The sequence below is a fragment of the Seriola aureovittata genome, chromosome 23, assembly GCF_021018895.1.
Source record: "Seriola aureovittata isolate HTS-2021-v1 ecotype China chromosome 23, ASM2101889v1, whole genome shotgun sequence".
NCBI classification, from domain to species: Eukaryota; Metazoa; Chordata; class Actinopteri; order Carangiformes; family Carangidae; genus Seriola; species Seriola aureovittata.
This window is the reverse complement of record NC_079386.1, coordinates 1,917,181-1,940,809: the sequence shown is the minus strand read 5'-3', so window position 1 is coordinate 1,940,809 and position 23,629 is coordinate 1,917,181. Positions and strand designations below refer to the sequence as shown.

Sequence of the window (23,629 nt, the reverse complement as noted above, 5' to 3'; positions counted from 1 at the left end):
TGCAGCCGATATCTGTCATGGAAATAATGTTTTTTCTCTGCACAATGTCAAACTTGTACATTTGGTGTGAAAGTTAAGATCACATCAGCATCGTAGTCAGCGACATATCCATCCCACCAACTTCACTTCCAGTCGACACAGAAGCTGTGATAGTTGTTAACAGCGGCTGACATAACAAGTGTAACAAGTTATAACAAGTGAAGAATAATATCAATTTAAAGGATTTTTACAACAAAATATTAGGACATTGAGGAAATTCTGTGGATTTGCAGTTTCGAAAGATATTTATTAGTCAGGGAGGGTCTATATAATACTGTATGGATGTGTAATACAGGCACACTCCTACAGTTATTTTACAACAAAATGGACAGATATATTGATCTCATCCACACCTAGCAATATTTCATATCCCTGTGTTTCATAAATACAGCAAGGCAACCCAAGCTAGCTACAGTCCCCAGTCTTAGTCCTACCAAGCTCTGACTGGTCAACACCATACATTTTTAAAATAAACTTAATAATAATAAACTTTATTTGTATAGCACCTTTCATACAAAAATGCAGCTAAAAGGGCTTTACAACAAAGAAATTACATACACCAATAGAAAAGAACATAGAAACATGTTAAAAACAAAATATAAAATGAGATGTGGGTGAGACAGAGGCCTAGAACTAGGTTACATTCACCTGAAAATATCAGTTGAGAACATCCCAGGTGATATAAAGAAAAGCAAAAATAAAAAAAAAAATGAATGAAACCAAATGTGAGCAGAAAAATGGAAAGAGTGGAGGCTGGATCTGGCAGTGGGGGAGGGTAAGATGAAAGTTCATAACACTAGCCTGTAGGATTTGTACAATATGAAGTGTTACATAACGTGGAGCAGACGTGCTCTCTGGCTCTCTGATGCTCTCAAATATGAAAACATACACAAGCAAATGTACAGTTACATGTCTGATTAAAGACACGGCTCCATGTCAGATCCAGTGACCAAGAACAGATGCAGAGACGGTGGAAAATCTGTATTGAAACAGGTTGAAAAGGACAAATAGTGTTTTGTCATGAGGCCATAATTCACTGCAGAGTTCATTTGTCAGCTGTAGTATATTTAGCTCTCTGTTCATTTGTTTCTGCAAGAGACAAATTTGACTCTTTCTCTCCCTCTCTCTCTCTCTCTCTCCCACACACTCCACACTCACTCGCCCTTCCCCTGGAGTGGGTGGTGAGAGAGTGAAGGAGAGGGAAGCCATAAAAAGAAAAGAGGACCACAACCGTCCAAGAAAAACAGGATGGAGAGGGAACTGAGCTGCAATATCAAAACCATTGATAGTATCTGTTCAGTTTTACAGACATAACATTTGACTGGTTGTTTTAAAGTCAAGCTAAATGATCATATTCAAACATGTGTTACAGATGTTTCATTTCCTTCTGATTCGCCAAACCCATAAAATGTCAAAATAAAGTTCAAATCCCAAAGTGACATCAGTTTGTTTAAGCAACAGTCCAAAACCCAAATGCATTCAATTTACACTTAGAAAAGCAGCAAATCATCAAACTGGAAAAGCTGGAACCAGTGAATCTATTTTTACTTAAATGATCTTTTTCCATATGTTGTTGTTTCCAGCCTGAGTTATTCCATTATGTGAGGCTTTATGCAGTTTGAAATCATTTGGCCTGTACTATAAGGGAGAATAGGGATGGTTGCAACACTTGCATTTCTCTCAGTTACTAAAAGACCAACTAAACGTATATATTAAACTTCCATCTGTCTGCTAATGACCTATACCATGTAAAGATGGTTACATATGACAGATCATTCACTACATATTTATTTGAATGGAAAAATTCAGACATTACAACTGAAACCAACCCTGCGGACAGTTGCAACACGGTCAGGGACAGTTGCAGAATTTCATGTATTAAAAATACATTAAATTTCACAAAATAACATTTGATTTTAATCTCAAAACGTAAAGTATTCTGAAAATTTACAATCATATAATATACAGTAACATTATAGTATTATTTAAAATGTTGAAAAACACTGTTGTGTGGTCTGCTGTGATTTGTGCTGCTGAGCCACGGGAAAATTACAATACCTTGTTGCAACCATCTCCACCCTGTCAGCCATGACAGAACATCATGTGCTAGCTAGACACACTGACCTTGACACATGCGACCCATGTGACTTAGAAGTCGACAAAACAACGATTCAAACTCAGTAAGTTTCAATTCATTCAAAAAGCTCAGGTTTCCAAGTTTTCAGTAAATGCAGCAGCAGATGTTGAATGTGTCTTCTGTCTTCCTGGTGGAAGGGAGGCTCTAACTGAGTGTCGTCACTGTAGCATGTTTCTGATTGGAGAAATAAGACTTCTTGCTCCCCAGTCTCCCCTAACCTCCCCACTGGTTTTCAACACAAAACAAAAATGGATAGAGGAGCTGTCATATTAGCTCTGTCACACCACCCTGTTTTATTTAACCTTGTTCCGCTGGAGAAAAGCTTCTCATGAATCATAACGATTAACCTCCTCATCATTTATGTCACTTGCTAGCCTAGTTGCTAACCAGACAATTTATTGTCTGACAGCTTATTGTCTGGTTATTGACCAGGCTAACAGGTCTTCTGACTGGTATGTAGCAAGCCTGGCAGGCGAGCTATTGCTAGCTAGCAACAACATTAGCTAGCATCCCAGCAACAGTAGCTCACCAACTAGACTCACAGGTCATCAGATGCTATATCTTAGCATGTGAAAAAGGTTTCCGTGGTAACATTTGACCAAGTGGCTTGGAAATAAAGTTGTGTAGTGTGATGATGTGATTTCTTGTGTAGTGTTGTGTATTTTAATCCCATGTGAAGTCTAATGTTTATTACACATTGGGCTATAAAAGCACAGTTTGTCCAACATATTGAAGCTACAGAGTTGTGCAGGCACCATTTGTAATGTTAAGAAAGGATAGTTTGGGTAATAATTTTACTGTTCATCTTTGTTTTGTTTTATACGTTTAATTATCCTGTGGCTTTGTTTACGTGTCTGATCATGTGACTGCTCATGTTTCCTGTCCCATCCAACCTCCTCTTGCAGACATCGCTGCATTCCCCGATCTCAGCAGTTAATGAAAATGTACAGTTTATTACATGTCAGGTTTTACTGTCATAGCTCTCACCATCTTGATGACACAGTACTCACCAGAATAATGAATTAATTGATTTTTTTTCATAACTACAATCAGGCTTGGGCAATATATTTAATACCTCGTTACAGGCCAGTCGAAATATCATGATATACGATATTATTGTGTGGGAGTAATATATTATTGTATTGTATGTTTCAGGTATAAGTGAAGCTGCCACTAAACAGCAGTTTTATTTATCACATACCAAGGTTAGATGTACAGTAAGCAAAGTAGTGAGATGAGGGTCGGACTCAGCAGCAGAGCAGACCGTGCAAAAACATGTTATATTATGAGAAATATTAAATATGGCAGGAAATATTGTGATATTATTGAATATCAGCCCAAGTCTACCTACAATTGGTAAAACATGAATTGAGGGTTATAGAGCCAGAAATGAATGAGTTCATTAATGACAATAAGGTTTACCCTATAAGATAGACTGACACATAATGACAGTAAGACCAAATTAGATGTGTATTGGTTGTTGTGATGAATCAATGATGATGCAATGTGTGTGTTGTGTTGTACAGGGTTTTGTAGCGTTGCCTTACATTGCACTCTTAATGCATTACGACAACAATGATGTGTTTTCTAGTAGAGACACGTCTTTGTGATGTGGAGCTCTGGTGTAACACTGTGGTACAGTGTGTTATGCTGCGTGGTTCTGGTTGGCTGGTTTTGTGGGGTTTACAGGGCGGTGTTATTTGCAGTGTGTTGTGCTGTGTAACACTGTGTGTGTGTGTGTGTGTGTGTTTCTGTGTGTGTGTGTTCAGTCGTTCCTACCACAGACCCTACAGCCACTCCACCATGCTCCTATGGACTGAATTCTCTTCATCTATTTCTTTCTATTATCCTCTGCTTCCTTTGTCTTCCTTTGTCAGACAGCTTCTCTTTGTTTCACTCCTCCCTCTTTCTCTCCCCCTCTATCTCTCTCCCTCCCTCTCTCTCTCTATCTCTCTCCACCCCCAGGATGTGGCTGTGGGTTGATTAGAAAATGCGTGGCACAGAACAGGCAATCCATCACCCTGCCAAAGCCCGCCACTTCCGCACATGCGCCTGCTGACACATACTCCCAAACACACACACACACACACTCACACACACACACACACACCCTCCACCTTGCTCTCCTCTTCCTCCTTTCCCTCCTCTCCTCCTCATCCTCACAGATACGTTAAAGGTTTGGTGTTTTTTTTTTTTTCTTCCAGCAGCGTCTGACATCTGCCCCTCCTTTCATTTCCTTCACCTCTCCTCGCCCTTCAAACCCTCTCCTCCTCCTCCTCCTCCTCCTCCTCCTCCTCCTCCTCTGACTCCCACCTCCCGTCCCTCTTCCTCCTCCTCATCTGCATTCACTCGTTCACCCCTGGCAGCCATGGCTCTTTTGTTTTTATGGATTATCCTCGTGGTAATTTTCTCACTTCGATTATTTACAGTGGAGAGTCGGAGAAAAGAGGAGCGACTCCACATTTACAATAAAATATTTATTAAGCTCTCCCGTGTTCTGACAGGAGGATGATCATCTCTGCTGTTGTGCTGTGGTCGTAGCTTTTCAACAACAAATCATCTTTATATTAAAAACCACTAAGCGACCTCGACCACTGGACTGAAGCCTTACATCCTCTATCGCCTGTGAAGCAGAAGTACAGTGGAAATCTGTACAGGTGTAAAATACTTATTACTTACTCAGAGCTGCTTCTTTTATACCTGTACAGATTGTTTGTGTAACATTTACACAACATTTAACATTTTCTTATTTGAGTTGGGACAATCAGTGCAGGCCCCCACACCTGTGATTGTGAGGAGTTGCTGATTTCGGGAGTAAAAGTTTTCTTTTGATTATATTATCAAAGTTTGTCTACACAGAAGCATGAGAGTCTTATGGATCATTTAAAAGCACAGTCTGTAATGGCGTTGGGTGATGTCATGAAATAGCATGGTACTCCATTGAGTTTCTGTCCTCCGTAGAGGACAAGCTGGGAAGAGCTCAGGGAAGAGCTGGAGCTGGAGCTGAGATTGATGCTAACCTTTGTTCTGATTGTTTCTCTGATAACTTATGAAGCAGACGTTCAGCAGGTTTTTACCAGCAGCTGAATTATCCACAGAGGTGTCCTCCTCTCCATAACAAACACACCAGGGGATTAAAACCAGTAGAAACTCTGAAGAAAGCAGTTTGACTTAAAAACTTAAAGATTCACTGACGCTCTTCAGTGACACAGGACAGGACGTCTCCAGCAGCTGGGAGCTGAGCTGTCTAACATTTCCTCAGCTTGTTTCTCTGATAACTTCAGATCCAGACGTCCGACGACTAAAATCCTTCATCTGGTTCAAATATAGAGCTGAAAACCACCAAGGTGTAAAAAGTGTATGTGGCTTAAAACTAGATAAAAATGTTGAACTTCTGTCAGACAAACACACTGACACATGATCATAGAGGATATGATCTCTGGCTTGAGAATTGATGGAAACATTCAGGAAAATGTAAGAACACAACTCACCAACATATAGAACATAGGTCCAGTTGTTTTTAGACATTGTAATAACATTAAGGGAGCCTGACTGTTTTTTTTACTGAGTAAAGGTCCTAATAAGACCCATCCCATCAGAATTTCTTAGAGAAGCACTAATCTGATGCAACAGATTGATATTGGGGCCAATGACAACCTTGTTTAGTGGATCAGATTCAGGTGTGTTACTGATCCTCATTGAATACTGTTTCTTCATCAACGCTCATGTTACCACACCATCATGTAGTATACAGGCCTTAACTGGTATTGAAAAGGGAAGAGATAATGGAAGAAAAAAATCAGATAGTTGAATCCCTCATTTTTCCAACACAGACAAAAGAGGAGACAAAGACATCACAACGTTCTCTCTCCATCTCTCATTTCCTTCCTCTTCCTCTTATCCTCCTCGCTCTCATCCCGGCTGCTTCAGTCCATGTGGCCTCCCATGAATCCACTCTGCATCACTACCACGCTCAATATCCAGCCAGGGCAACAGAGAGCTCTGGTAATGAAATGGCCACTGGCTGCCTGAATCTGCCTACTGTCATCCATCATTTGATTATGACGAGGTCTTCTTCTCATCGTGCCTCTTTAGAATTCGATCACGTCTAATGATGACAGTTCACTTATGGGTGGTGTAGTCTATATGGGTTTGTTTTCTGTGGATGCTGACACAGAAGATTCAAACAGGAAGGAAGAGGAGCGAGTCCAAACTGGGGACAGTGTTTTGAGTATTATTATGTTTACGCTCCCAGAATGATTATCTAATCTGCTCAAAGGGAGAACAAAGCTTGCAGGGCTTTGTCATGCTTTTGCACCGCTAGCTTTCCACTGTGTGGGTGGTCTCGCCCACTTTTGATTAATAATAGGCTTGAGCATTAAGAACTGGTTTAGAACCTGAGTGCAGAGACAGGGACTGAGCTTTGTTTGACTTGTGTAAAATGAATGTCAAAATATCCACACAGTGACTCAGTGGTAGAAGTGATCCCACTCTTCTTTTTAGCATAATATTCACATTGTGCTAAAAAGCATATTGAGATAGTCTGCTCTGTTGCCAGTTTCTTTAACGCTTGTCACTGGGCATTTTATTGGTGTATTGTGGATTTCTAAGATTGTATGTGTTTTAATGCCAGGCCCTCAGTTTAATTTGACAGTTTGCAATCTAAAGCTTTGAAATGCTCTTGTAGAAATAAGAGGCAGTGATACTGAACCTGCTCCACCTCTGGGTTTTGGTGGCTGCACGCCTCCTGGGTTTTGTTAAGAATCTCCGATGTGGCAGTTTGTCAATGATGGTTATCTGTTTGTTAACTGTAAGAGCCTCTGAAGAGGACATGCCCCCTCGTTCTCACTGCTCCTCCTTCCTGGGCTCCATATCACTCGCCAGCAGTCATGAAGTGTAATTCATCACCACGGGTAAAATGGCGCAGCACATCGCATCACGAGTATTAGCAGGGTTCAGAGATGCAGGTATCAGTTTATCTGCTGTTGTGCAAACAGCTTGATCACTTGTGCCCATCCAATCCTATTAGGATGGGCTGGCTGCTCTGTAAAGGCCCCGGGTCAGCAAACAGAAAGTACTTCAGCTGCATAAAGAGGATGACAATTACCAGAAGAGCCAACGTCACAAAGACTGAAGCTAGCCACCCGTTCTGTGCTGCAGGAAGAACACAATTTGATTTTATGGCTGCTGGAGTTGGATGCAAACATGGATGTGAAGCTGAAGGCTATAGATAATGACGTCAGCAGCATTTGACCCAGATCGCAACTTTGGAACAATGACCCCCATCATTGTGACCTTCCTGCACCCAAATGACAATGACAAGTTAGCAAAACAACAAAATGAAACCGGTAGTTGTGAGGATAAACATGTTTTGCCAATTTCCCTTTATTTGTTGTATAGTTTTGATATTTTCAAAGATACAGTGTGAACTGTGTCTTTTTTGCAGTTCACTAAGACCAACAGAGGTCAGATCTGTCAGCCATTAAACAGTCCATGATTTGTTCTAGCATCATTTACTGACAGTTAATGCTAACAGTGGCAGCTAGCGTAAAGATACCTCAAGGCTTCAAAATTCGGTGATATAATTATGACGTAATGTTTCCACAGTCTATGGTTGTAGTTAATAATGGTGCATATAACAGTACTTAAAAGCTTTATATGTGAAGGATTGGGTATTGAAAATGAAAATATGTACATAACATATATGTAGACATATGTTTATAGTAGGGTCCAATGATATCCAAAATGTTATATTGCGATACAGTCACGCCCAAGTATCGTGATACACGATATATTGTTGTATTTTATGTTTCAGTTGTTTTCTTAAATCATACATATTTATATCATTGTATTTTATGCTTCAGCTATAAGTGATGCTGCCACTAAACAGCAAAGTTTTATTTGTCACATGCAAGGGTACAATGTACAATAAGCAAAGCAGTGAAATGAGGGTCAGTGCAAACCTGAACTGAATAAATAAATTAATCATTTTGATATTATGAAAAATGTTGCATGTGGCAGGAAATATTGTAAAACTCAATATTATTGATCACATGCCAGAGCCTAATTATAATACTGTTATGGAAGGTTTCCCCATGTTTGATACATGATTTTCTACTTTCAATCTAACATTGAAAACTATATAACCAAAAATATATCATCTAAGGATTGGGTAATAATGGATAATTGGCTTATTGTTTTCACCCTTAATCACGTGACCACTTAACTGTTTTTGCAGTCTGTTTATTTGCCCCAAATTGGCCAATGTATAAAACGTGAAGACATTAGCTATAGCTAGCTAGCATTACACACACTGACCATGTGTGGACTGAGTCTGATCTCCAGTTGATGCTGTTATATTTTCTTTCCTCTCATCTCTTTATGTTTATGAAGTAGTTATAAAACCATGCAAATTTTGATACTGTAAACTCCATGTGATTATGGATCCTAACAAAGCATAGGATTATTAGCCTCCCGCATAGTGTTTGCTAAGTGTTAGGAGGGAGCACTTTTATTTACAGAGGACGTGACCACATACCAAAAAGTTTATGTACTTCTTTCAACTATTATCTTGTGTTTTATTTCATGTTATTCCATTGCATTGAAGAAAAATTTCTTCATTGGTAACACAAGATTTTCTGTCTGTCTCTTTCTCTGAACATCCATCCTCCCCTCCCCAGAAGCGAGCCCCAGTTGTGGCCGGTGGGCATGGTTTTGGAGGGTAGCTCAGAGGCGCTGTGTCCCCCCCCATCTCTGGAGCTGCGCCCATCCTGCAACAAGAGCCAGTCCTCACCTCCTCTGAGCACAAGCTCACAACCCCACGACGGAGTCTTCCCTGAGGACAAGGAGCCCGTCAAGTACGGCGAGCTCATCGTCTTAGGGTGAGATACTGAAGTGTGTCTTTTGCAGGACATTGTCTTCATACTGTGCGTCTGCATGTGTGCTTGTGTGAGGTGTAAGGCTTCACTCGTTCACTCGGTTCCTAGTCTTTGAGATCCGATTCAAGCCGGGCTTAAATTATACTCAGTCTGACAGGGTAGGATTGTATTTCTCTGGGTCACAGGTCTATGTGTGTGTCCTTGGGTTCCCCTCGGAGTGGGTCTCTTTTGGCTTAAATTCAGTGAAGAACTAGATTCATAAGAGCTTGCAATCTCTCAAGTGCTGTATTCTCACTTATTTTAGCATCCTAATTGAGCTACTCCTTTATGTATCTATCTTTCCGCTCTTTATGCCAAGCTAGGCTAATCACATCCTAATTTTAGCAACCTGATTAAGCTATTTGTTTATGTATCTATCTCTCCTTTCTTTATGCAAAGCTAGGCTAACCATATCTTAATTTTAGCATCCTGATTGAGCTATTCCTTTATGTATCTATTTCTCCTGTCTTAATGCTAAGATAGGCTAACTATGTCCTAATTTTATCATACAAATTGAGCTATTCCTTTATATAGCTATCTCTTCTGTCTTTATGCTACGCTAGGTTAATCATGTCCCAATTTTAGCATCCTACCTGAGCTATTCCTTTAGGTATCTATCTCTCTAGTCTTTATGCTAAGCTAGGCTAACCACATCCTAATTTTATCATCCTAATTTAGCTATTCCTTTATGTATCTATCTCTCCACCCATGGTAGAAATTATAGCGATTAGCCAAACAGATGGGATCCAGTGGGTTTCTTGGCCCAGAAAACCAGAAGCTTAGTTTGCAGACTAAGTCACGCACCTTGGAAAGTAATAAGAAAAAGCTCTTTAGTACTTATCAACTGCTAAATCTGTGGCTGGCTTCAAGGACACCAGCTTCTTAGTAGCCTCTTAATATTCTGGATTAGTGTGACAATAACTCTGTTATCACAAAAACCCTTCACTCATCTCATTGGTTCTTCTGTTGGACAGGCTGGGCACTAGTCAGGTGAATGACTTTTTGCCCAATCTACTGTAAAATACCTTACAGAAGAGCTTTATCTGAGTCAATTAGTCGGAGGGAAAATAGCTCATTTGACTTCACACAAAGATCTTCATTCACACACTGAGCCACAGTGGCCAATTTAAACCTTAAACTCCACGAGGAACAACAAAAAGACAGACAAATGGACGTGTTATATTGCATACAAGTATGAGAGAAGGATATCTCTCCCACGAGGATGGTATGGTGCTATTCCAAGCACAGAGACACAGACATATGCTTCCACTCCTCGACCTATTGATCCATGCACTGATGGATGATGAGAATGACTTGGTTCTCTGTCAATGTGATTACAGAGAGAGGGGGAGATTACCTGTCACTGACATTTTACAACATCCATCCAATCATGGCTTCTCTGTGGCCAGCAGGACATGAGTGGAGCGAGTGCTGTTCATTATAAGCATAACATGAAATACTCATGAGTGGTAACAGTAGATAAAAATACAAAAAGACAAATGATATTTTATTTGGATCAGTTTGATGCCTATTTGAGTAAATACTATATTATTTAGAACTAATCTGGGTTCAGGAAATCAGACTCCACAGAGTCAGCTCTTGTTGACCTAAATGATTAAATCAGGTTAACTATGGACAATGGGTTACATACAGGCACATAATATATTAACTCATTCAATTTAATACAATAAATTGGAGGATATCGGATGTGATAAAGTAATATCATATTCAGTATGTAAATATTATTCTGGGGTATTCCACAGGGATCAATTGTAGGACCCCTAATCTTCCTAATTTAAGTAAATAATATGAAGGGGCAGGGTTATAATATAATTATTTTACTATATTCTATGTTTATGTTTTTTTCATAATATATATTTATATTATTGTATTTTATGTTCCAGGTATAAGTGAGTTTTATTTGTCATATGACAAGGTACAATGAACCGTAAGCAAAGCAGTGAAATGAGGGTCAGACCCAGCAAAACTAATATATATTTTTTAACATTATGAAAAATAAAGCATATGGCAGGAAATACAGATATATCAGATCCAAACGATTTGTTGTCTCTTAACCAAATTAAAATCAGACTACAATTTCTAAATAGGTAAATAAAATGTTTTTTAAGTCTAGTTGTAGTTGTTGAAAATGTTCTTTTTGGATATGAAACAATCAATTAATGATTACATGTCATTTCCATTTCATTCCATTAGACATTGCTAACAGGTTTCAGTGTTTAGCAGCAGGTCATGTGTAAAAAATTCCCAAATGGCCACTTTATAAGGATAAGCAGTATAGCTAATGGATGGATGGATGGATGGATTACATGTTAACTTTTAAGTGTTTTCTTCAGTGTCATGCTTCATGTTACTGCAAGTTAATACATTAAGAGTGTATGTCTTTTTGTTTTTATTATCACATCTATAGACGCAATTTAATTTGATTTGTACTGAACATTTATTAATCTGTGTCTAGAATCACAGCAAAATAGTAAATACTCAGTAGATTTGATTTTTGATACCTATGAGTCATCAACATGAGTCATAATCTTTCACCTTCACTGACAGGTACAGTGTTGAATAACAGCACTTCACACATCCAGCAAAGCATTGCACTGTTGGAGATTTAATAACAAATAGTTTACCCTATTGATAACATAACATTTTCAGTTGGAATGAATAGGACGTTTTACACCCATCAGAAGAGCTGTATCATTAGCTTTTGCAAAAAACCAAGAGATCCAAATGGAAAAGTAGATGCAAGTGAAATAAATCAGTGAATGAAAATTGAAATTAATTAATGTTACAATTAAGTACACTTTATTCTTATGCTTCACAGGCACAATGGGTCACTGGCCAATGGGGACAAGGGTCGCAGAAGAAGTCGTCTGGCCCTTTATAAGAGACCCAAAGCCAATGGGGTCAAACCTGATGTTATCCACAATGTCTCAACACCTCTGGTGTCAAAGGTGAGGAGTCATAGTACTGGTCTTCTCTAGTGCAGGACGTCAGTCAGACTGAAGGGAACCAGATTCTTTACTCTAGGAGACAAGAAAATTCTACTATCAAGTTCATCTGTCATGGAACTTCATGATAATTTGAAATCTCTGAAGGAAAAGTTAAAACAAATGAAATCACAGTGAGGGAGGTAACATTTCAAGTAGTAAACCTTCAAAATTGATTAGTGATTATTATTGATGATTCCCTCCCTTACCATTGCGTTTCAAAGCACGGCTCCTGTCGCCTAGAAACCTTGACAACACATAACTTTTTTTTTCTCACAAAAACTTGAGGTTTTAAGATTCTAACAGCCTGGTGTAGTTCACTGCCACATGATTTTCATTAACGGTTCGCAATGAATCTTGGGATAGTTTGGACCACGAAGGATCCACCTGTTGGAGCCTTTGTTGCCCAGGAAACGAAGGACACATTTGAAGGAGCCTTTGAAATGGGACAGTCTAGTCTCACTGCTGTGACACAATCCTTCTTCAAAAGGAGCCTCTGAAGAAGGATACCCTGAATTGGGACACAGCTATTGTGAGCATGTTAGCATTCTGACATTAGCATTGAGCTCAAATCATAGCTGTGCCCAAATACAGCTGCACAGAGCTGCTAGCATGACTGTAGACTCTCAGCCTTGCTTGTTTTCTGTAGTAATGTAATAGTAATATAGTAATGTGTTTTATCTATGTTCTGTACTATTACTTAGACATTGTAAACATTCCCTTAGCTCTATCAGAACAATACATTTTAATCATAAATCACATCATTTATTACAACAGGAAGTGTCCTGTGGATAGATTGTCCTGAAGGAGACCTTCAGCTCTCCTTGTCATGTGACCTGGATAATGTTTTCTCCATTGGCAGGCACTCAGCAACAAAAGCCAGCACAGCATCTCCTACACACTGTCACGGAGCCACTCTGTCATTGTGGAGTACACCCATGACACCAACACAGACATGTTTCAGGTCAGTGTTTGCACACACACACACACACACACACACACACACACACACACACACACACACACACACACACACACACACACACACACAATCACACACACATGTGCCAACTCAACATTTTAACTGTGACCTGCTGTAGAAATAGAACAGTAGGAGTCAGAACAGAGGTACGTTCGCCATGACGGGAGAGAGAACCACACCTTTGAACCTGGCTTCTCATATGACAACACAAGTTTGAATCTGATTTACATTTATTCAATTAGTTAGATGATTATTCTGTCTATCTTCTGGAGGTTTTATTGTTGGTGCAGGAGGTGAAATTGGAACTTTCTATTATTTCATATTTTTGGGTTTAGTGTCTATGATTTTATTTGTTTGTAGATAGACGGCCTGCATCTTACATTGCCTGCATCTTTCCACATGTGTGGACATTATTATCGTTAAATTGCTGCTTTCTTCCACTGCAGCTGCTTGTTAAATGATGGATCATCAAGCTTTGTGTATCTTTTCCAAAACCTCCTCCACCTCCTCGTGGTTGTCTGCCTCCTCCACTCAGACTAGTTTCAGGTTACATCTCTGTTCCAGAGTCATAGAAAGCATGAAATGATGTCATAATTGCTGAGTGAAGTCTTGAGTTATGGCTAAAAAGTGTTTTCTGAGGTCATACTGACCTTGACCTTTGACCTTTGACCACAAATGTCTAATCAGTTCATCCTTGAAACCCAGTGGACATTTGTGCAAAAATGTGAAGAGATTCCCTCGAGGAGTTCTCAAAATACCATGTTCACAAGGCCGATACCACATTTTGTGAAGTCACTGTGACCTTGACCTTTGACCTTTAGCCACCAAAATCTAATCAGTTCATCCTTGAGTCCTAGTCAGAGTTTCTACCAAATTTGAACAAATTCCCTTGAGGCGCCTTGAGTGCGTTCACAAGGCCAAAACTATTTTTGTACCAGGCTGTAAACATGTTTATTTCTGCTGTAAAGTTGGAGTCTATGGGGACTGACTCACTGTTGGAGCCAGACTCTAGTGGCCATTAGAGGAACTGCATTTTGTGTCAGTGTTCCCCATTGACCTGTATTATAAAAGAAAGGTGTAAAACTCTGGTATAAGACTCAGTTCCAACAGCAAACAGAGTCAGTCAGTATCTTTCTATTTTGAATCTATCATTTTTGGAGGTTTTATATTTGTAAGACTTTCTCCGAGTTTTTCATGACGTTATCACTATGTGAAGTCTGTGGTCCTAATGGGAGAAACACTACTGCAAACAAGGAAGTTAGAAAACTTGACATATTTGAGTCCAGTATTTAGTTCTTACATTCATCCATAACACATTTACTTGAAGCTAACATGCTAATCAGCTGTTTTCAGAAAGCACATAGCTATCTCTTTCTAGCAGTCTAAGCTAGGCTATCACTTGATATCAGTCATACTCCTTCTTCCTTTACCTTGAACTGTTCCTTTAAGGTGTCAACAGTAAGTGTACCTAGCCCTGGAGAGTCAATGAACAGAATAACATACACACACACACACACACACACACACACACACACAGCTCTGAGGGAGCACAGAGGTAATCTGTTAGCAGATTTGTCAGACGACTGGAGAATGCAGCGTCATGAGAGAGAGAACCAGGGCAAGAGAGAGAAACAGAGGGAGGAAAGAGAGTCTCAGTCAGAAGGAGGGAAGACAAAAGACTGAGGAGATAAGATCCACAAGAGAAGATGAGTCAGACGTGTCTGCGCTCAGCAGCTCAACCACCTTCTCTCATCATCAAGGAGATCCATACAAACCGACAGGGCTCCAGTCCAACCTATCAACAGCAACATCTCTTTACTACGACAGAGTGTTAGGGCCACTCTTCTAAGAAAAAAAGTCATATTATTATGAATAAAGTTGTAATTTTACAAGAATAAACTCCTAATATTTCAAGAAAAAAAGTAATATAACAAGAATAAAGTGGTACTTTTAGATTGTGTGTTGTTTTAGAGGAGGAATATCAGAAACTTTAAAATGAGGAATGTGGAGCATCCTGTGAAGTTCTACTTTAGCACAGGTTTCACTAATGAGGACAAACTTCATCTTTTGGCTCATCAGCATAAGCATCATCATCACCATCATCGTCAGCATCAGCATCAGCATCATCATCAGCATCAGCATCATCGTCAGCATCAGCATCAGCATCAGTCCCTGCAGTTCCTCTGTTTCCTCCACAGAACACACAGGAAGTAGAACCAGCACGTGGTTTTCTCACATCAGTGCTGCTCTCTTGGTTCTCGTAGATCGGCCGGTCCACAGAGAGCATGATCGACTTCGTGGTGACGGACACGGCGGGCAGCGGCAGCAGTCAGGGTGGGGGTGCGGCGGGGGAGGGTGGCGGCGGAGGACAGTCGGCTCAGAGCACCATCTCCCGCTACGCCTGTCGCATCATGTGCGAACGCAGCGCTCCCTACACGGCCCGCATCTACGCCGCCGGCTTCGACTCCTCCAAGAACATCTTCCTGGGGGTGAGTGTTCCGAACTCCCGGGTGCCGGGCTTCTCCTGGTAAACTACACGAGTCAGCCGTGGTAACCATAGCAACCGTAGTGAGAGCGACAGCAGGGACACGGCTGTGCCGCCCACGGGTGACATCATAGCTGTGAGGATGACTGTCTGTGCATGTGACCTGGCTTGATCAAGCATGGGTGGGTGTGTGTGTGTGTGTATGTGTGCGTGTGTGTGCGTGTGTGTGTGTGTGCGTGTGTGTGTTATGACAGATCTTTGGATCTTTGAAGTGTTGCTTCTGCTCTCTGTGTTACTGTGTAAAGCTGTTACAGATACTACAGATACACGTGTAGTTACATAACCAGTCAGTAAACATGCTACACATTATAATATCATCAGTATGTCTTTAAATACTTTTTATATGGTGCTATAAAAACAAATTTTACATATTGTATATCGGCCATGATGATATTGTACTGACCGGATGGATTGTGCTGTGGTGGGTTAGCTCCAGTAACAGGCTTTAGGAGTGTGGAAGCTGTTTGGATATAAAAACAGGGGGTTTGTATGTTCTCCTCTTGCCTGTGTGGGTTTCCTCCACCTTCCTCCTACAGTCCAAACACATGCAGGTTAGCTGGCGTCTCTAAATTGCCCGTAGGTGTTAATGGTTGTTGGTCTTTATATGTGATATCATCAATAGTAAGTTGTAACTGTAATAAATCATAGTTTTATTTTCACCCCAACGCAAATGTATTGGATATACATACACTGAATTTCCATATATGAAAAACATTTACATATAAAATAAATGGCACATATGTAAAAACAAAAAATGTGTATGAAACCTATTAGAAATTAAAACAATTTCATATATATATGCAACACAAATATGGATGTTTATGTATATATGTTTATATTGTAGACATACTGTATGTTACATCAATATATATCCATCCCGAAGCCTGTCAGTATATGTTGATATTATACAGTAGGGTCCAAAAGTCTGAGACCACTTTCCCAGAATGAGAAGATACATGCTTAAGATTAGTGAGAAATTCATTTGAAAAACATACATAAAAAAAAACATATATAAACATGTAGTATTTTTATATTTCACTTGTTTAATGAACTTGCACATATAAATGATATATATGGTCACAACATGTTATAGCATATAAAAATGAACCATAGATATTTTAATATATGTACATATATAGATTTTTCTATGGGTATTTCATACATGTTATAAACTTCATATATCCAGAGGATGTATATATGTGATAATTATATACCTCTTTATATGTGACACATTGATATAGGAACCTATATGTCATATATTATATGTCTGTATGGGACTTGCTGATCACAGGTTTATCATTCCTGGTAGAAAAGAGTAAAAGCCAAAACTACAAAAGAAAGATAGATAGATAGTCTTTTAATAGACAGCTGCATTTCTTAGGTTCATTTACACAGCACAGTCATGTACCATCACAGCAGCTCAGCAGCAGAGCTGTCTGCAGCCTCACCCAGCTAGTTTAGCAAACAACACCTATAGACTAATTATGGAAACTAACCCCGACCCATTTAGATATTGGGATGACGTGTTATTTTTTCAAATTATAAATTATTATTATTAATAAATACATTTTACTTTATTTTCCATTCCTCAGTTAGTAGTTCCTCCTTTGGATGTGAAAGTTTGCAGCCCACAGCTGAAGTGCTGGGTGGGGCAATCTGAAGCGTGACATGTAGGCGCACAAAGTGCAAACCAATAATAGCCCTTTCTCATGACAGCATGACTTCATCTAATGCAAGATTCATCAGGACCCACGACAACTAGGCCAGCAGTCAGAGAGATAACGTCATCAACCAGTGCACAGCACGCGCACACACACACACACACACACACACACACACACACACACACACAACTGGGGTTTGCATAACTCCCCCAGCCATCAGGACAGTTATACTGATTCATGGAAGAAATATTGCAAATATTTCCTTTTACTAAAAATCAGGTGTGAGCTGGTTCTCTGTGGTTCACCTCTGAACTCTGTGATGGATGTGACGCACATGAGACTGTTATTGTGCAATAGATAAATAATGCATGATTGTGCATGGGACCTCAAAGATTTTCCATCATAACAGATCCAGTTTTCCTCTTTATGATCTGTGGGTTTCCATTAAATGAATTCACCTTCGCCTCTCCCAGGTGGGATTCAAATTGCACACAAGGGATGCATGTACCAGCAGGTTCTACAACCCAAAAGCTAACAAAGTCAAGTTTGGTTTTATGAGATGGATGTTGATGATGTTGTGATTTTGATGTTTAAAATTAAGATATATTTGACACATATGCAGCATCAATATCCAGACCCTAGCTGAAAAATTAAAGACGGCACACTGAGAACTCTCCCATGTTGAGAATTTACCTGTTGTTTCTTTTTTGGCCACTTGGTTCTGAAAGCTGAAAACATATTAGCAAAGAATCATCCAGCTAGTCTCTAACTGTCGCTGTGTTGTGTTTGCTGCTAGCCTTGTCACGGTTTGCATCCTAGTTTCCCTCCATCTCCATCTTCTTCCCTTCAGAACTACCATTCTCCTTTTGCCCACAAGATGTACCCAGACTTTTCCCTGTTCCACTTGTGCACCTGTAATCACCTGTTTTCCCGCCCACTCGAACACCTGATCCCAGTTTTCTCATCATTCAGTCTGTACCTGCCTTTGTCACTGCTCTTGTTCCTGTTTCTATTCTTTCGTGTTTTCCATATACCTACAACCTTCATTTATTTCCCTGTTGTCTGTACTCATCCATTCCTTTGACTATAAGCCTGTTTTCACAAAAGCTGCTACACTGCACCGGCCTGCCCTTGTTCCTGCATTTGGGTCTTCTGTCTGTGCCATTATCAGTGATCCCTGACAATATGATCTGACCAAGAGACCAGCAGACACTTCATTTGAAGATCCGGCTTGCACCACAGCCTGCTAGCCTCCAGCCAGCGTCCCAGTCGACTGTCTTTCAGCCTGCATACTCCGGCATTCTAGCCATCAACCTGCTAGCCACCAGCATGCTAGCCTGCAGCCTGTACCTCAGCTTGCACTCCAGCCGATGTGACTTGGGTTTGAGAGCTTCCTGTCTGATCCTGAGTGTGAAGACATTCATCAGTCACCTTCGCCTGACCATGTCCCAGAGATATCTAGAGGACGTGTCCCTAGAAGGAAGGTTGGCTCTCAAGCTGCCCAACTCCACAGAGACTCAGCGGCCCGGCACCACAAGGACTCATGGTGCATTTCATCTGACCTGAGAAGTCAGAATTTCAGAGTTCCCAGTCGGAGATTTCAACAGGAACACCCCCTGAAGTTTGATTTTGGACTCAGAAAATCAAAAGAACCTCAACAACCCCGACCTTAAAATCCACAATGGCTAATCTGGACATTAACGGAAATGAAAGTTGTAATAATATACTGTTAGTTAGCGCACAGTACTGTCGTACACGCAGTACTGTACAAATTCTATCTGTGGAAATGCAACTGGTAGTGCTAACAACAACAATAACAAGCTTCTAACTTGTTGTACTGGGACACAGTCGAGTCAGGTTTGACATCATTCCCAGCTCCAACTGTTGAGGTAAATGGAGCGAAGTGTCAGCTGCTCAGGGCCCCAGAGCCTCCACTGCCCTGCACCACGATGGACGCCCAGCCGGACCCCAAGCTGGACCCTGCATCGGCCATCTCCACCAATGTCTTGTCTGTTCCTTAGTCGTCTGACGACAAGCCTGTTCCTGAGTTTGTTCCTGAGCGGGCTGCTGTCAAGTCAGCTCCAGCTCCCCAGTTGGCGGCCCAGCCAACATTCGCCGCTGATCTCCAGTCAGTGGCCTGTGTTGGCACAGCAGGGAGGGGGGGGGGTTACCATGCTCACTTTCTTCCATCTCCATCTTCTCCCCTTCAGACCTACAATTGTCCTTTCACCCACAAGATGGACTTATTCCCTGTTCCACTTGTTCACCTGTAACCACCTAAGATTCCCTGCCCACCCACACACCTGATCCCAGTTTTCTCATCACTCTCACTAATCCTCTGTCAGATTGTCTTTACCTGCTCCCTGTGTTTATTTCCGTGTTGTCGGTTTCTGGATTTGTGCTTCTCGCATCTTGTCCACTCGTTTGACTCAGACTGTTTTTGCTTATTAAAAGCCACCATGCTGCATCAGCCTGCCTGTGTGTCTGCATTTAGGCCCTCTGCCTGTGCTGTGGTGGTATATCCCTGCTGCTACTGGAAATGAGGTTGATGAACCAAAATATTTTAGTCATAGACTGTAAAGCCAAAACAATGAGCTGAAAGATGCTATAACGCAATGTAGAGCTGAGGGTTGTAGAGTTGGTAATAATACTCTGAGCCCTTACTCATAGTCACCTGAACCATTATTAATGTAAAAATGCTAATGAGTACAGCAGTACAGTAATTTTTGGTCTAAAAAAAAATTATTCTTTCCTCCAGAGCAGCAACGGCCTCAAAGAAATGTTTGCAGAACTAAGTCTCCAGGCTGCAATGAGGGTAAACATGCCAGAAATCTGCTGTTTCATTCCATGAGAGCTAATTTGTGTTCATCATACACCCTCTCTTTCTCTCAGGAACAGGTTATTCTTATGCATGGGTGCATCTCTGTGTATTAGTCAGTACAGTAGTCATTCTGTACTGAGCTAAATATAGTATCAGAACAAAAGCAACGTCAGCTGTTTTTTCTCGCCAGCGCACCTCTGACATGCACCTCCACTATATCCCTGTGTGCCTCCCCATCATTCCCCTAACCTCCGCGTCTGCCTGCTCTATCTGTGTTTGTGTGTGTGTGTGTGTGTGTGTGTGTGCATATGTGTGGGTCTCTTAGGAGCGGGCTGCCAAATGGAGGACGTCGGACGGCTTGATGGACGGCCTGACCACCAACGGGGTGCTGGTGATGCACCCAGCAGGGGAGTTTGTGTCTGAGCCAGCTCCGGGTGTCTGGAGGGAAATCTCAGTTTGTGGCAACGTCTTTGCCCTGAGGGAAACCCGCTCAGCTCAGCAGAGAGGAAAACTGGTGAGTTGAAGTGGGAGTTGATGGGAAACAAAGTCCTGTGTTTGCTTTGATACGGTCACAAGACTTGAGGTTATTGACCTTGACTCGACCCAAGAACTTGAAGTTACTGGGATTCGGGCCACGTCCCAATTCAACGGCTGCATCCTTTAGATGCTGCATTTGAAGGCTGATTGCATCACAGCGGCGCGACTAGACTGTCCCATTTCGAAGGCTCCTTCAAATGCCTCCTTTTCCTGCCAGTTCCTGCCCACCATATCCCAAGATTCATTGCGCGCTGGAATGAAAATAATATGGCAGCAGACAACACTGACAGAGAGCCTGATTTAAATGTAAGTTTTGGGTTTCAGCTTAGTTTAACAGCTAATGGTACAACTATAACCAAGGGCCTTAAAACCTAAAGTTTTTGTGAAAAAAGTTACATGTTGTCAGGGTTGCTATGCGATAGGAGCCTCGTCCGGCCTTCACAGTCTATAATGACTATGAAGGGGAACACCTTCGGAGACTGCCTTCTTTTTTGGATGCAGCCCCTGAATTGGGACACAGCTATTGATTCCCTTTCCCCTGCTGGGGCTCCCAGCATGTGATTTTTGAATCTGGCGTTGAATTGGTACCGATTTGACCGTCTCCTGTCTTGACCTGAGGACAAACGTTTGGATACCCTCAATAGAAACATGATAATGTTGCATCGTACCTTGATATGAAAAACTTTTTTAGCTGTCTTTAAAGGAAAAGTACTCACTGAGCTTTCTTCAGTACTCTTGTAGTATTGACCTCCCAGTACATGAGGTCATTATGTCCATGCATCAGTAGGTCTCTATCTGTTGACAATCCTGACCATCTAGAGTATCACCAGGGGTAAATGGCCACTGTGACTTTTACGGTCCAACATCAGCTTCATTTGTTTTGGAAACAGTCACCTTCAAGTTGTTGGCATCCAAAAAACCTGAACAGCTTAAACAGAATTTATGTAAAGTCAGTACAGCACAGGTATGAATGACCGCAGACGTAGAGTACTTCTTTCTCTGCAAGACGTCAGGGAAAGAAGTTCTCTGGTTCTCTCAGAAGACCCGCTCAAACACCTTCAGAGTGACAGATGTTGGGGCTACTGGTCTAACAGTATACACACTAGTGAGAAAACATTAAAGGCAAGGTAGATAGAAGCCTTGATGACAACCCATTTCACCAGGTACAGTATGCATCCATTCATCATATTCTCAATTTGGAAACAACAGAAAATCAACGTAAAAAACAAATATCACAAAAGCTTCTAGTAGACAAGACATTCATATACCTCTACTCAACGTTACAGGACTCCACTTCAACAGAAAGACCAAACCTCCCTGCTTCAAATGTTGGCTTTTGTTCTCAGATTAACAAAAACCCACCAGAGCCCCATCACAAAACGTTGGTTCTAGGTATGCGCTGATCTGTTCGGCTGGATGGGTATCTGGAGAGAAAAGGTTGGATCAGTGCATCGTCTCTTTGATAATGAAAGTGATGAAAACTGATGTACCTTCCCTGTTTCTCTTTCCCGTGCTCTGTTTCCTCCTTCTGTACTTCTCTTAAGGTTGAAAATGAGTCCAATACCCTACAGGACGGTTCTCTGATTGATCTGTGTGGGGCTACCCTGCTGTGGAGGACCCCCGCCGGACTGCGCCACACCCCCACCCTCAAACAGCTGGAGTCCCTTCGCCAGGAGCTGAACGCCGCCCGACCACAGTGTCCCGTGGGCTTCAACACCCTGGCCTTCCCCAGCTTGGCCCAGCGCGAGATTGTCGACAAGAAGCAGCCCTGGGTCTACGTCAACTGTGGGCATGTGCATGGCTACCACAACTGGGGCTACCGTAAAGAGAAGGGTCCCGCCGGCCCCGGGGGCACAGCGCCAGCTAGCACCGGGGATAGGGAGTGCCCCATGTGCCGGCGAGTGGGCCCCTATGTGCCGCTGTGGCTGGGTTGCGAGGGAGGATTGTACCTGGATGCTGGGCCGCCCACTCATGCTTTCTGCCCCTGTGGCCATGTATGCTCAGAAAAGACAGTGGTGGGGTGGAGCCAGATCCCATTACCCCACGGTACCCACGCCTTCCATGCTGCCTGCCCCTTCTGTGGTACATGGTTGACAGGGGAGCAGGGCCACATCAAACTCATCTTCCAGGGCCCCGTCGACTGAAGCCCAGACCTGGGAGCCACTCAGAGGAAAGAGATGGTGGACTGGACAGAGGTAGACCTGCTCAGTAAAGACTGTGTGCTCTGAACACCGGAGTGTGGGTTGAAAGAGGAAGCACTGATGCCATACAGAGAAAAGACTGTTAATATGATGAACTGAGAGCGACATGCAATAGTAGATGCCAAGGCTTCACATGGACTATGAGGTGTATGGAGAACATGTAAATAAACTGTGTTGAAATGAACATGTGTTTAGTTCTTTTATTGTCCTCTCTGAGTGTCTGCATGTATTTAGCTGGATGAACATCAAAGTATAATTACCTTGTTAAATAACTGTGAGCACAACAGCATCACTAAAAGGACAGGGGCAGGAAACAAGATGACCACACAGGTTTGTCAAATTCAGGCCACATTTACACTGATATTGGGGTCTGTGTAAAAAAACATGTTCATAACGGGGAATCGTGCAAAAAGATGCTGCGTCCTGTGGAAAAAATTTAACTTATGCTGCAATGCAATGCAACGTCAGGGGCTGCATCAGCCAATCAAATGCATGCAAGCGTGCACTCCTGGTTGTTTGGAGTGAAAGGGAGGAGTAGAATTCCTTTTTTTGTCTTTGCTGGAAACATTAAAACATTATCTGAGAAACAAGACAACGCCTTTCACGTGGATGAAAGACCAGAGCGCTCCAGGCTTTCGCTGACTAAACTGCTACTAGCAGTTTCCCAATTCATCGAAACCCGTTCCAGCTTTGTTTGTTTCTTTTCCCATTTTCCCTTTCTACACTCCAGGTTAGGACAAGTACTGATGACCCCTGACCTGACTGGTCCGTAACACTGGTG

At 41.7% G+C, this 23,629-nt stretch overlaps 1 protein-coding gene across 1 annotated transcript in view; it reads left to right on the top strand.

Annotated features, from left to right (window-relative positions):
• peli3 (pellino E3 ubiquitin protein ligase family member 3) overlaps nt 1-23,032 on the top strand; it is a 29,582-nt gene extending 6,550 nt beyond the window's left edge. The window contains exons 2-7 of the mRNA XM_056369743.1: nt 8,857-9,057; nt 11,933-12,062; nt 12,961-13,062; nt 15,345-15,569; nt 20,436-20,624; nt 22,192-23,032. Of these exons, the coding sequence (XP_056225718.1) occupies nt 8,885-9,057; nt 11,933-12,062; nt 12,961-13,062; nt 15,345-15,569; nt 20,436-20,624; nt 22,192-22,791 (1,419 nt within the window). The 5' untranslated portion in view covers nt 8,857-8,884 and the 3' untranslated portion in view covers nt 22,792-23,032. The remainder of the gene's footprint in view (nt 1-8,856; nt 9,058-11,932; nt 12,063-12,960; nt 13,063-15,344; nt 15,570-20,435; nt 20,625-22,191) is intronic.
• The last annotated feature ends 597 nt before the right edge of the window (nt 23,033-23,629 follow it).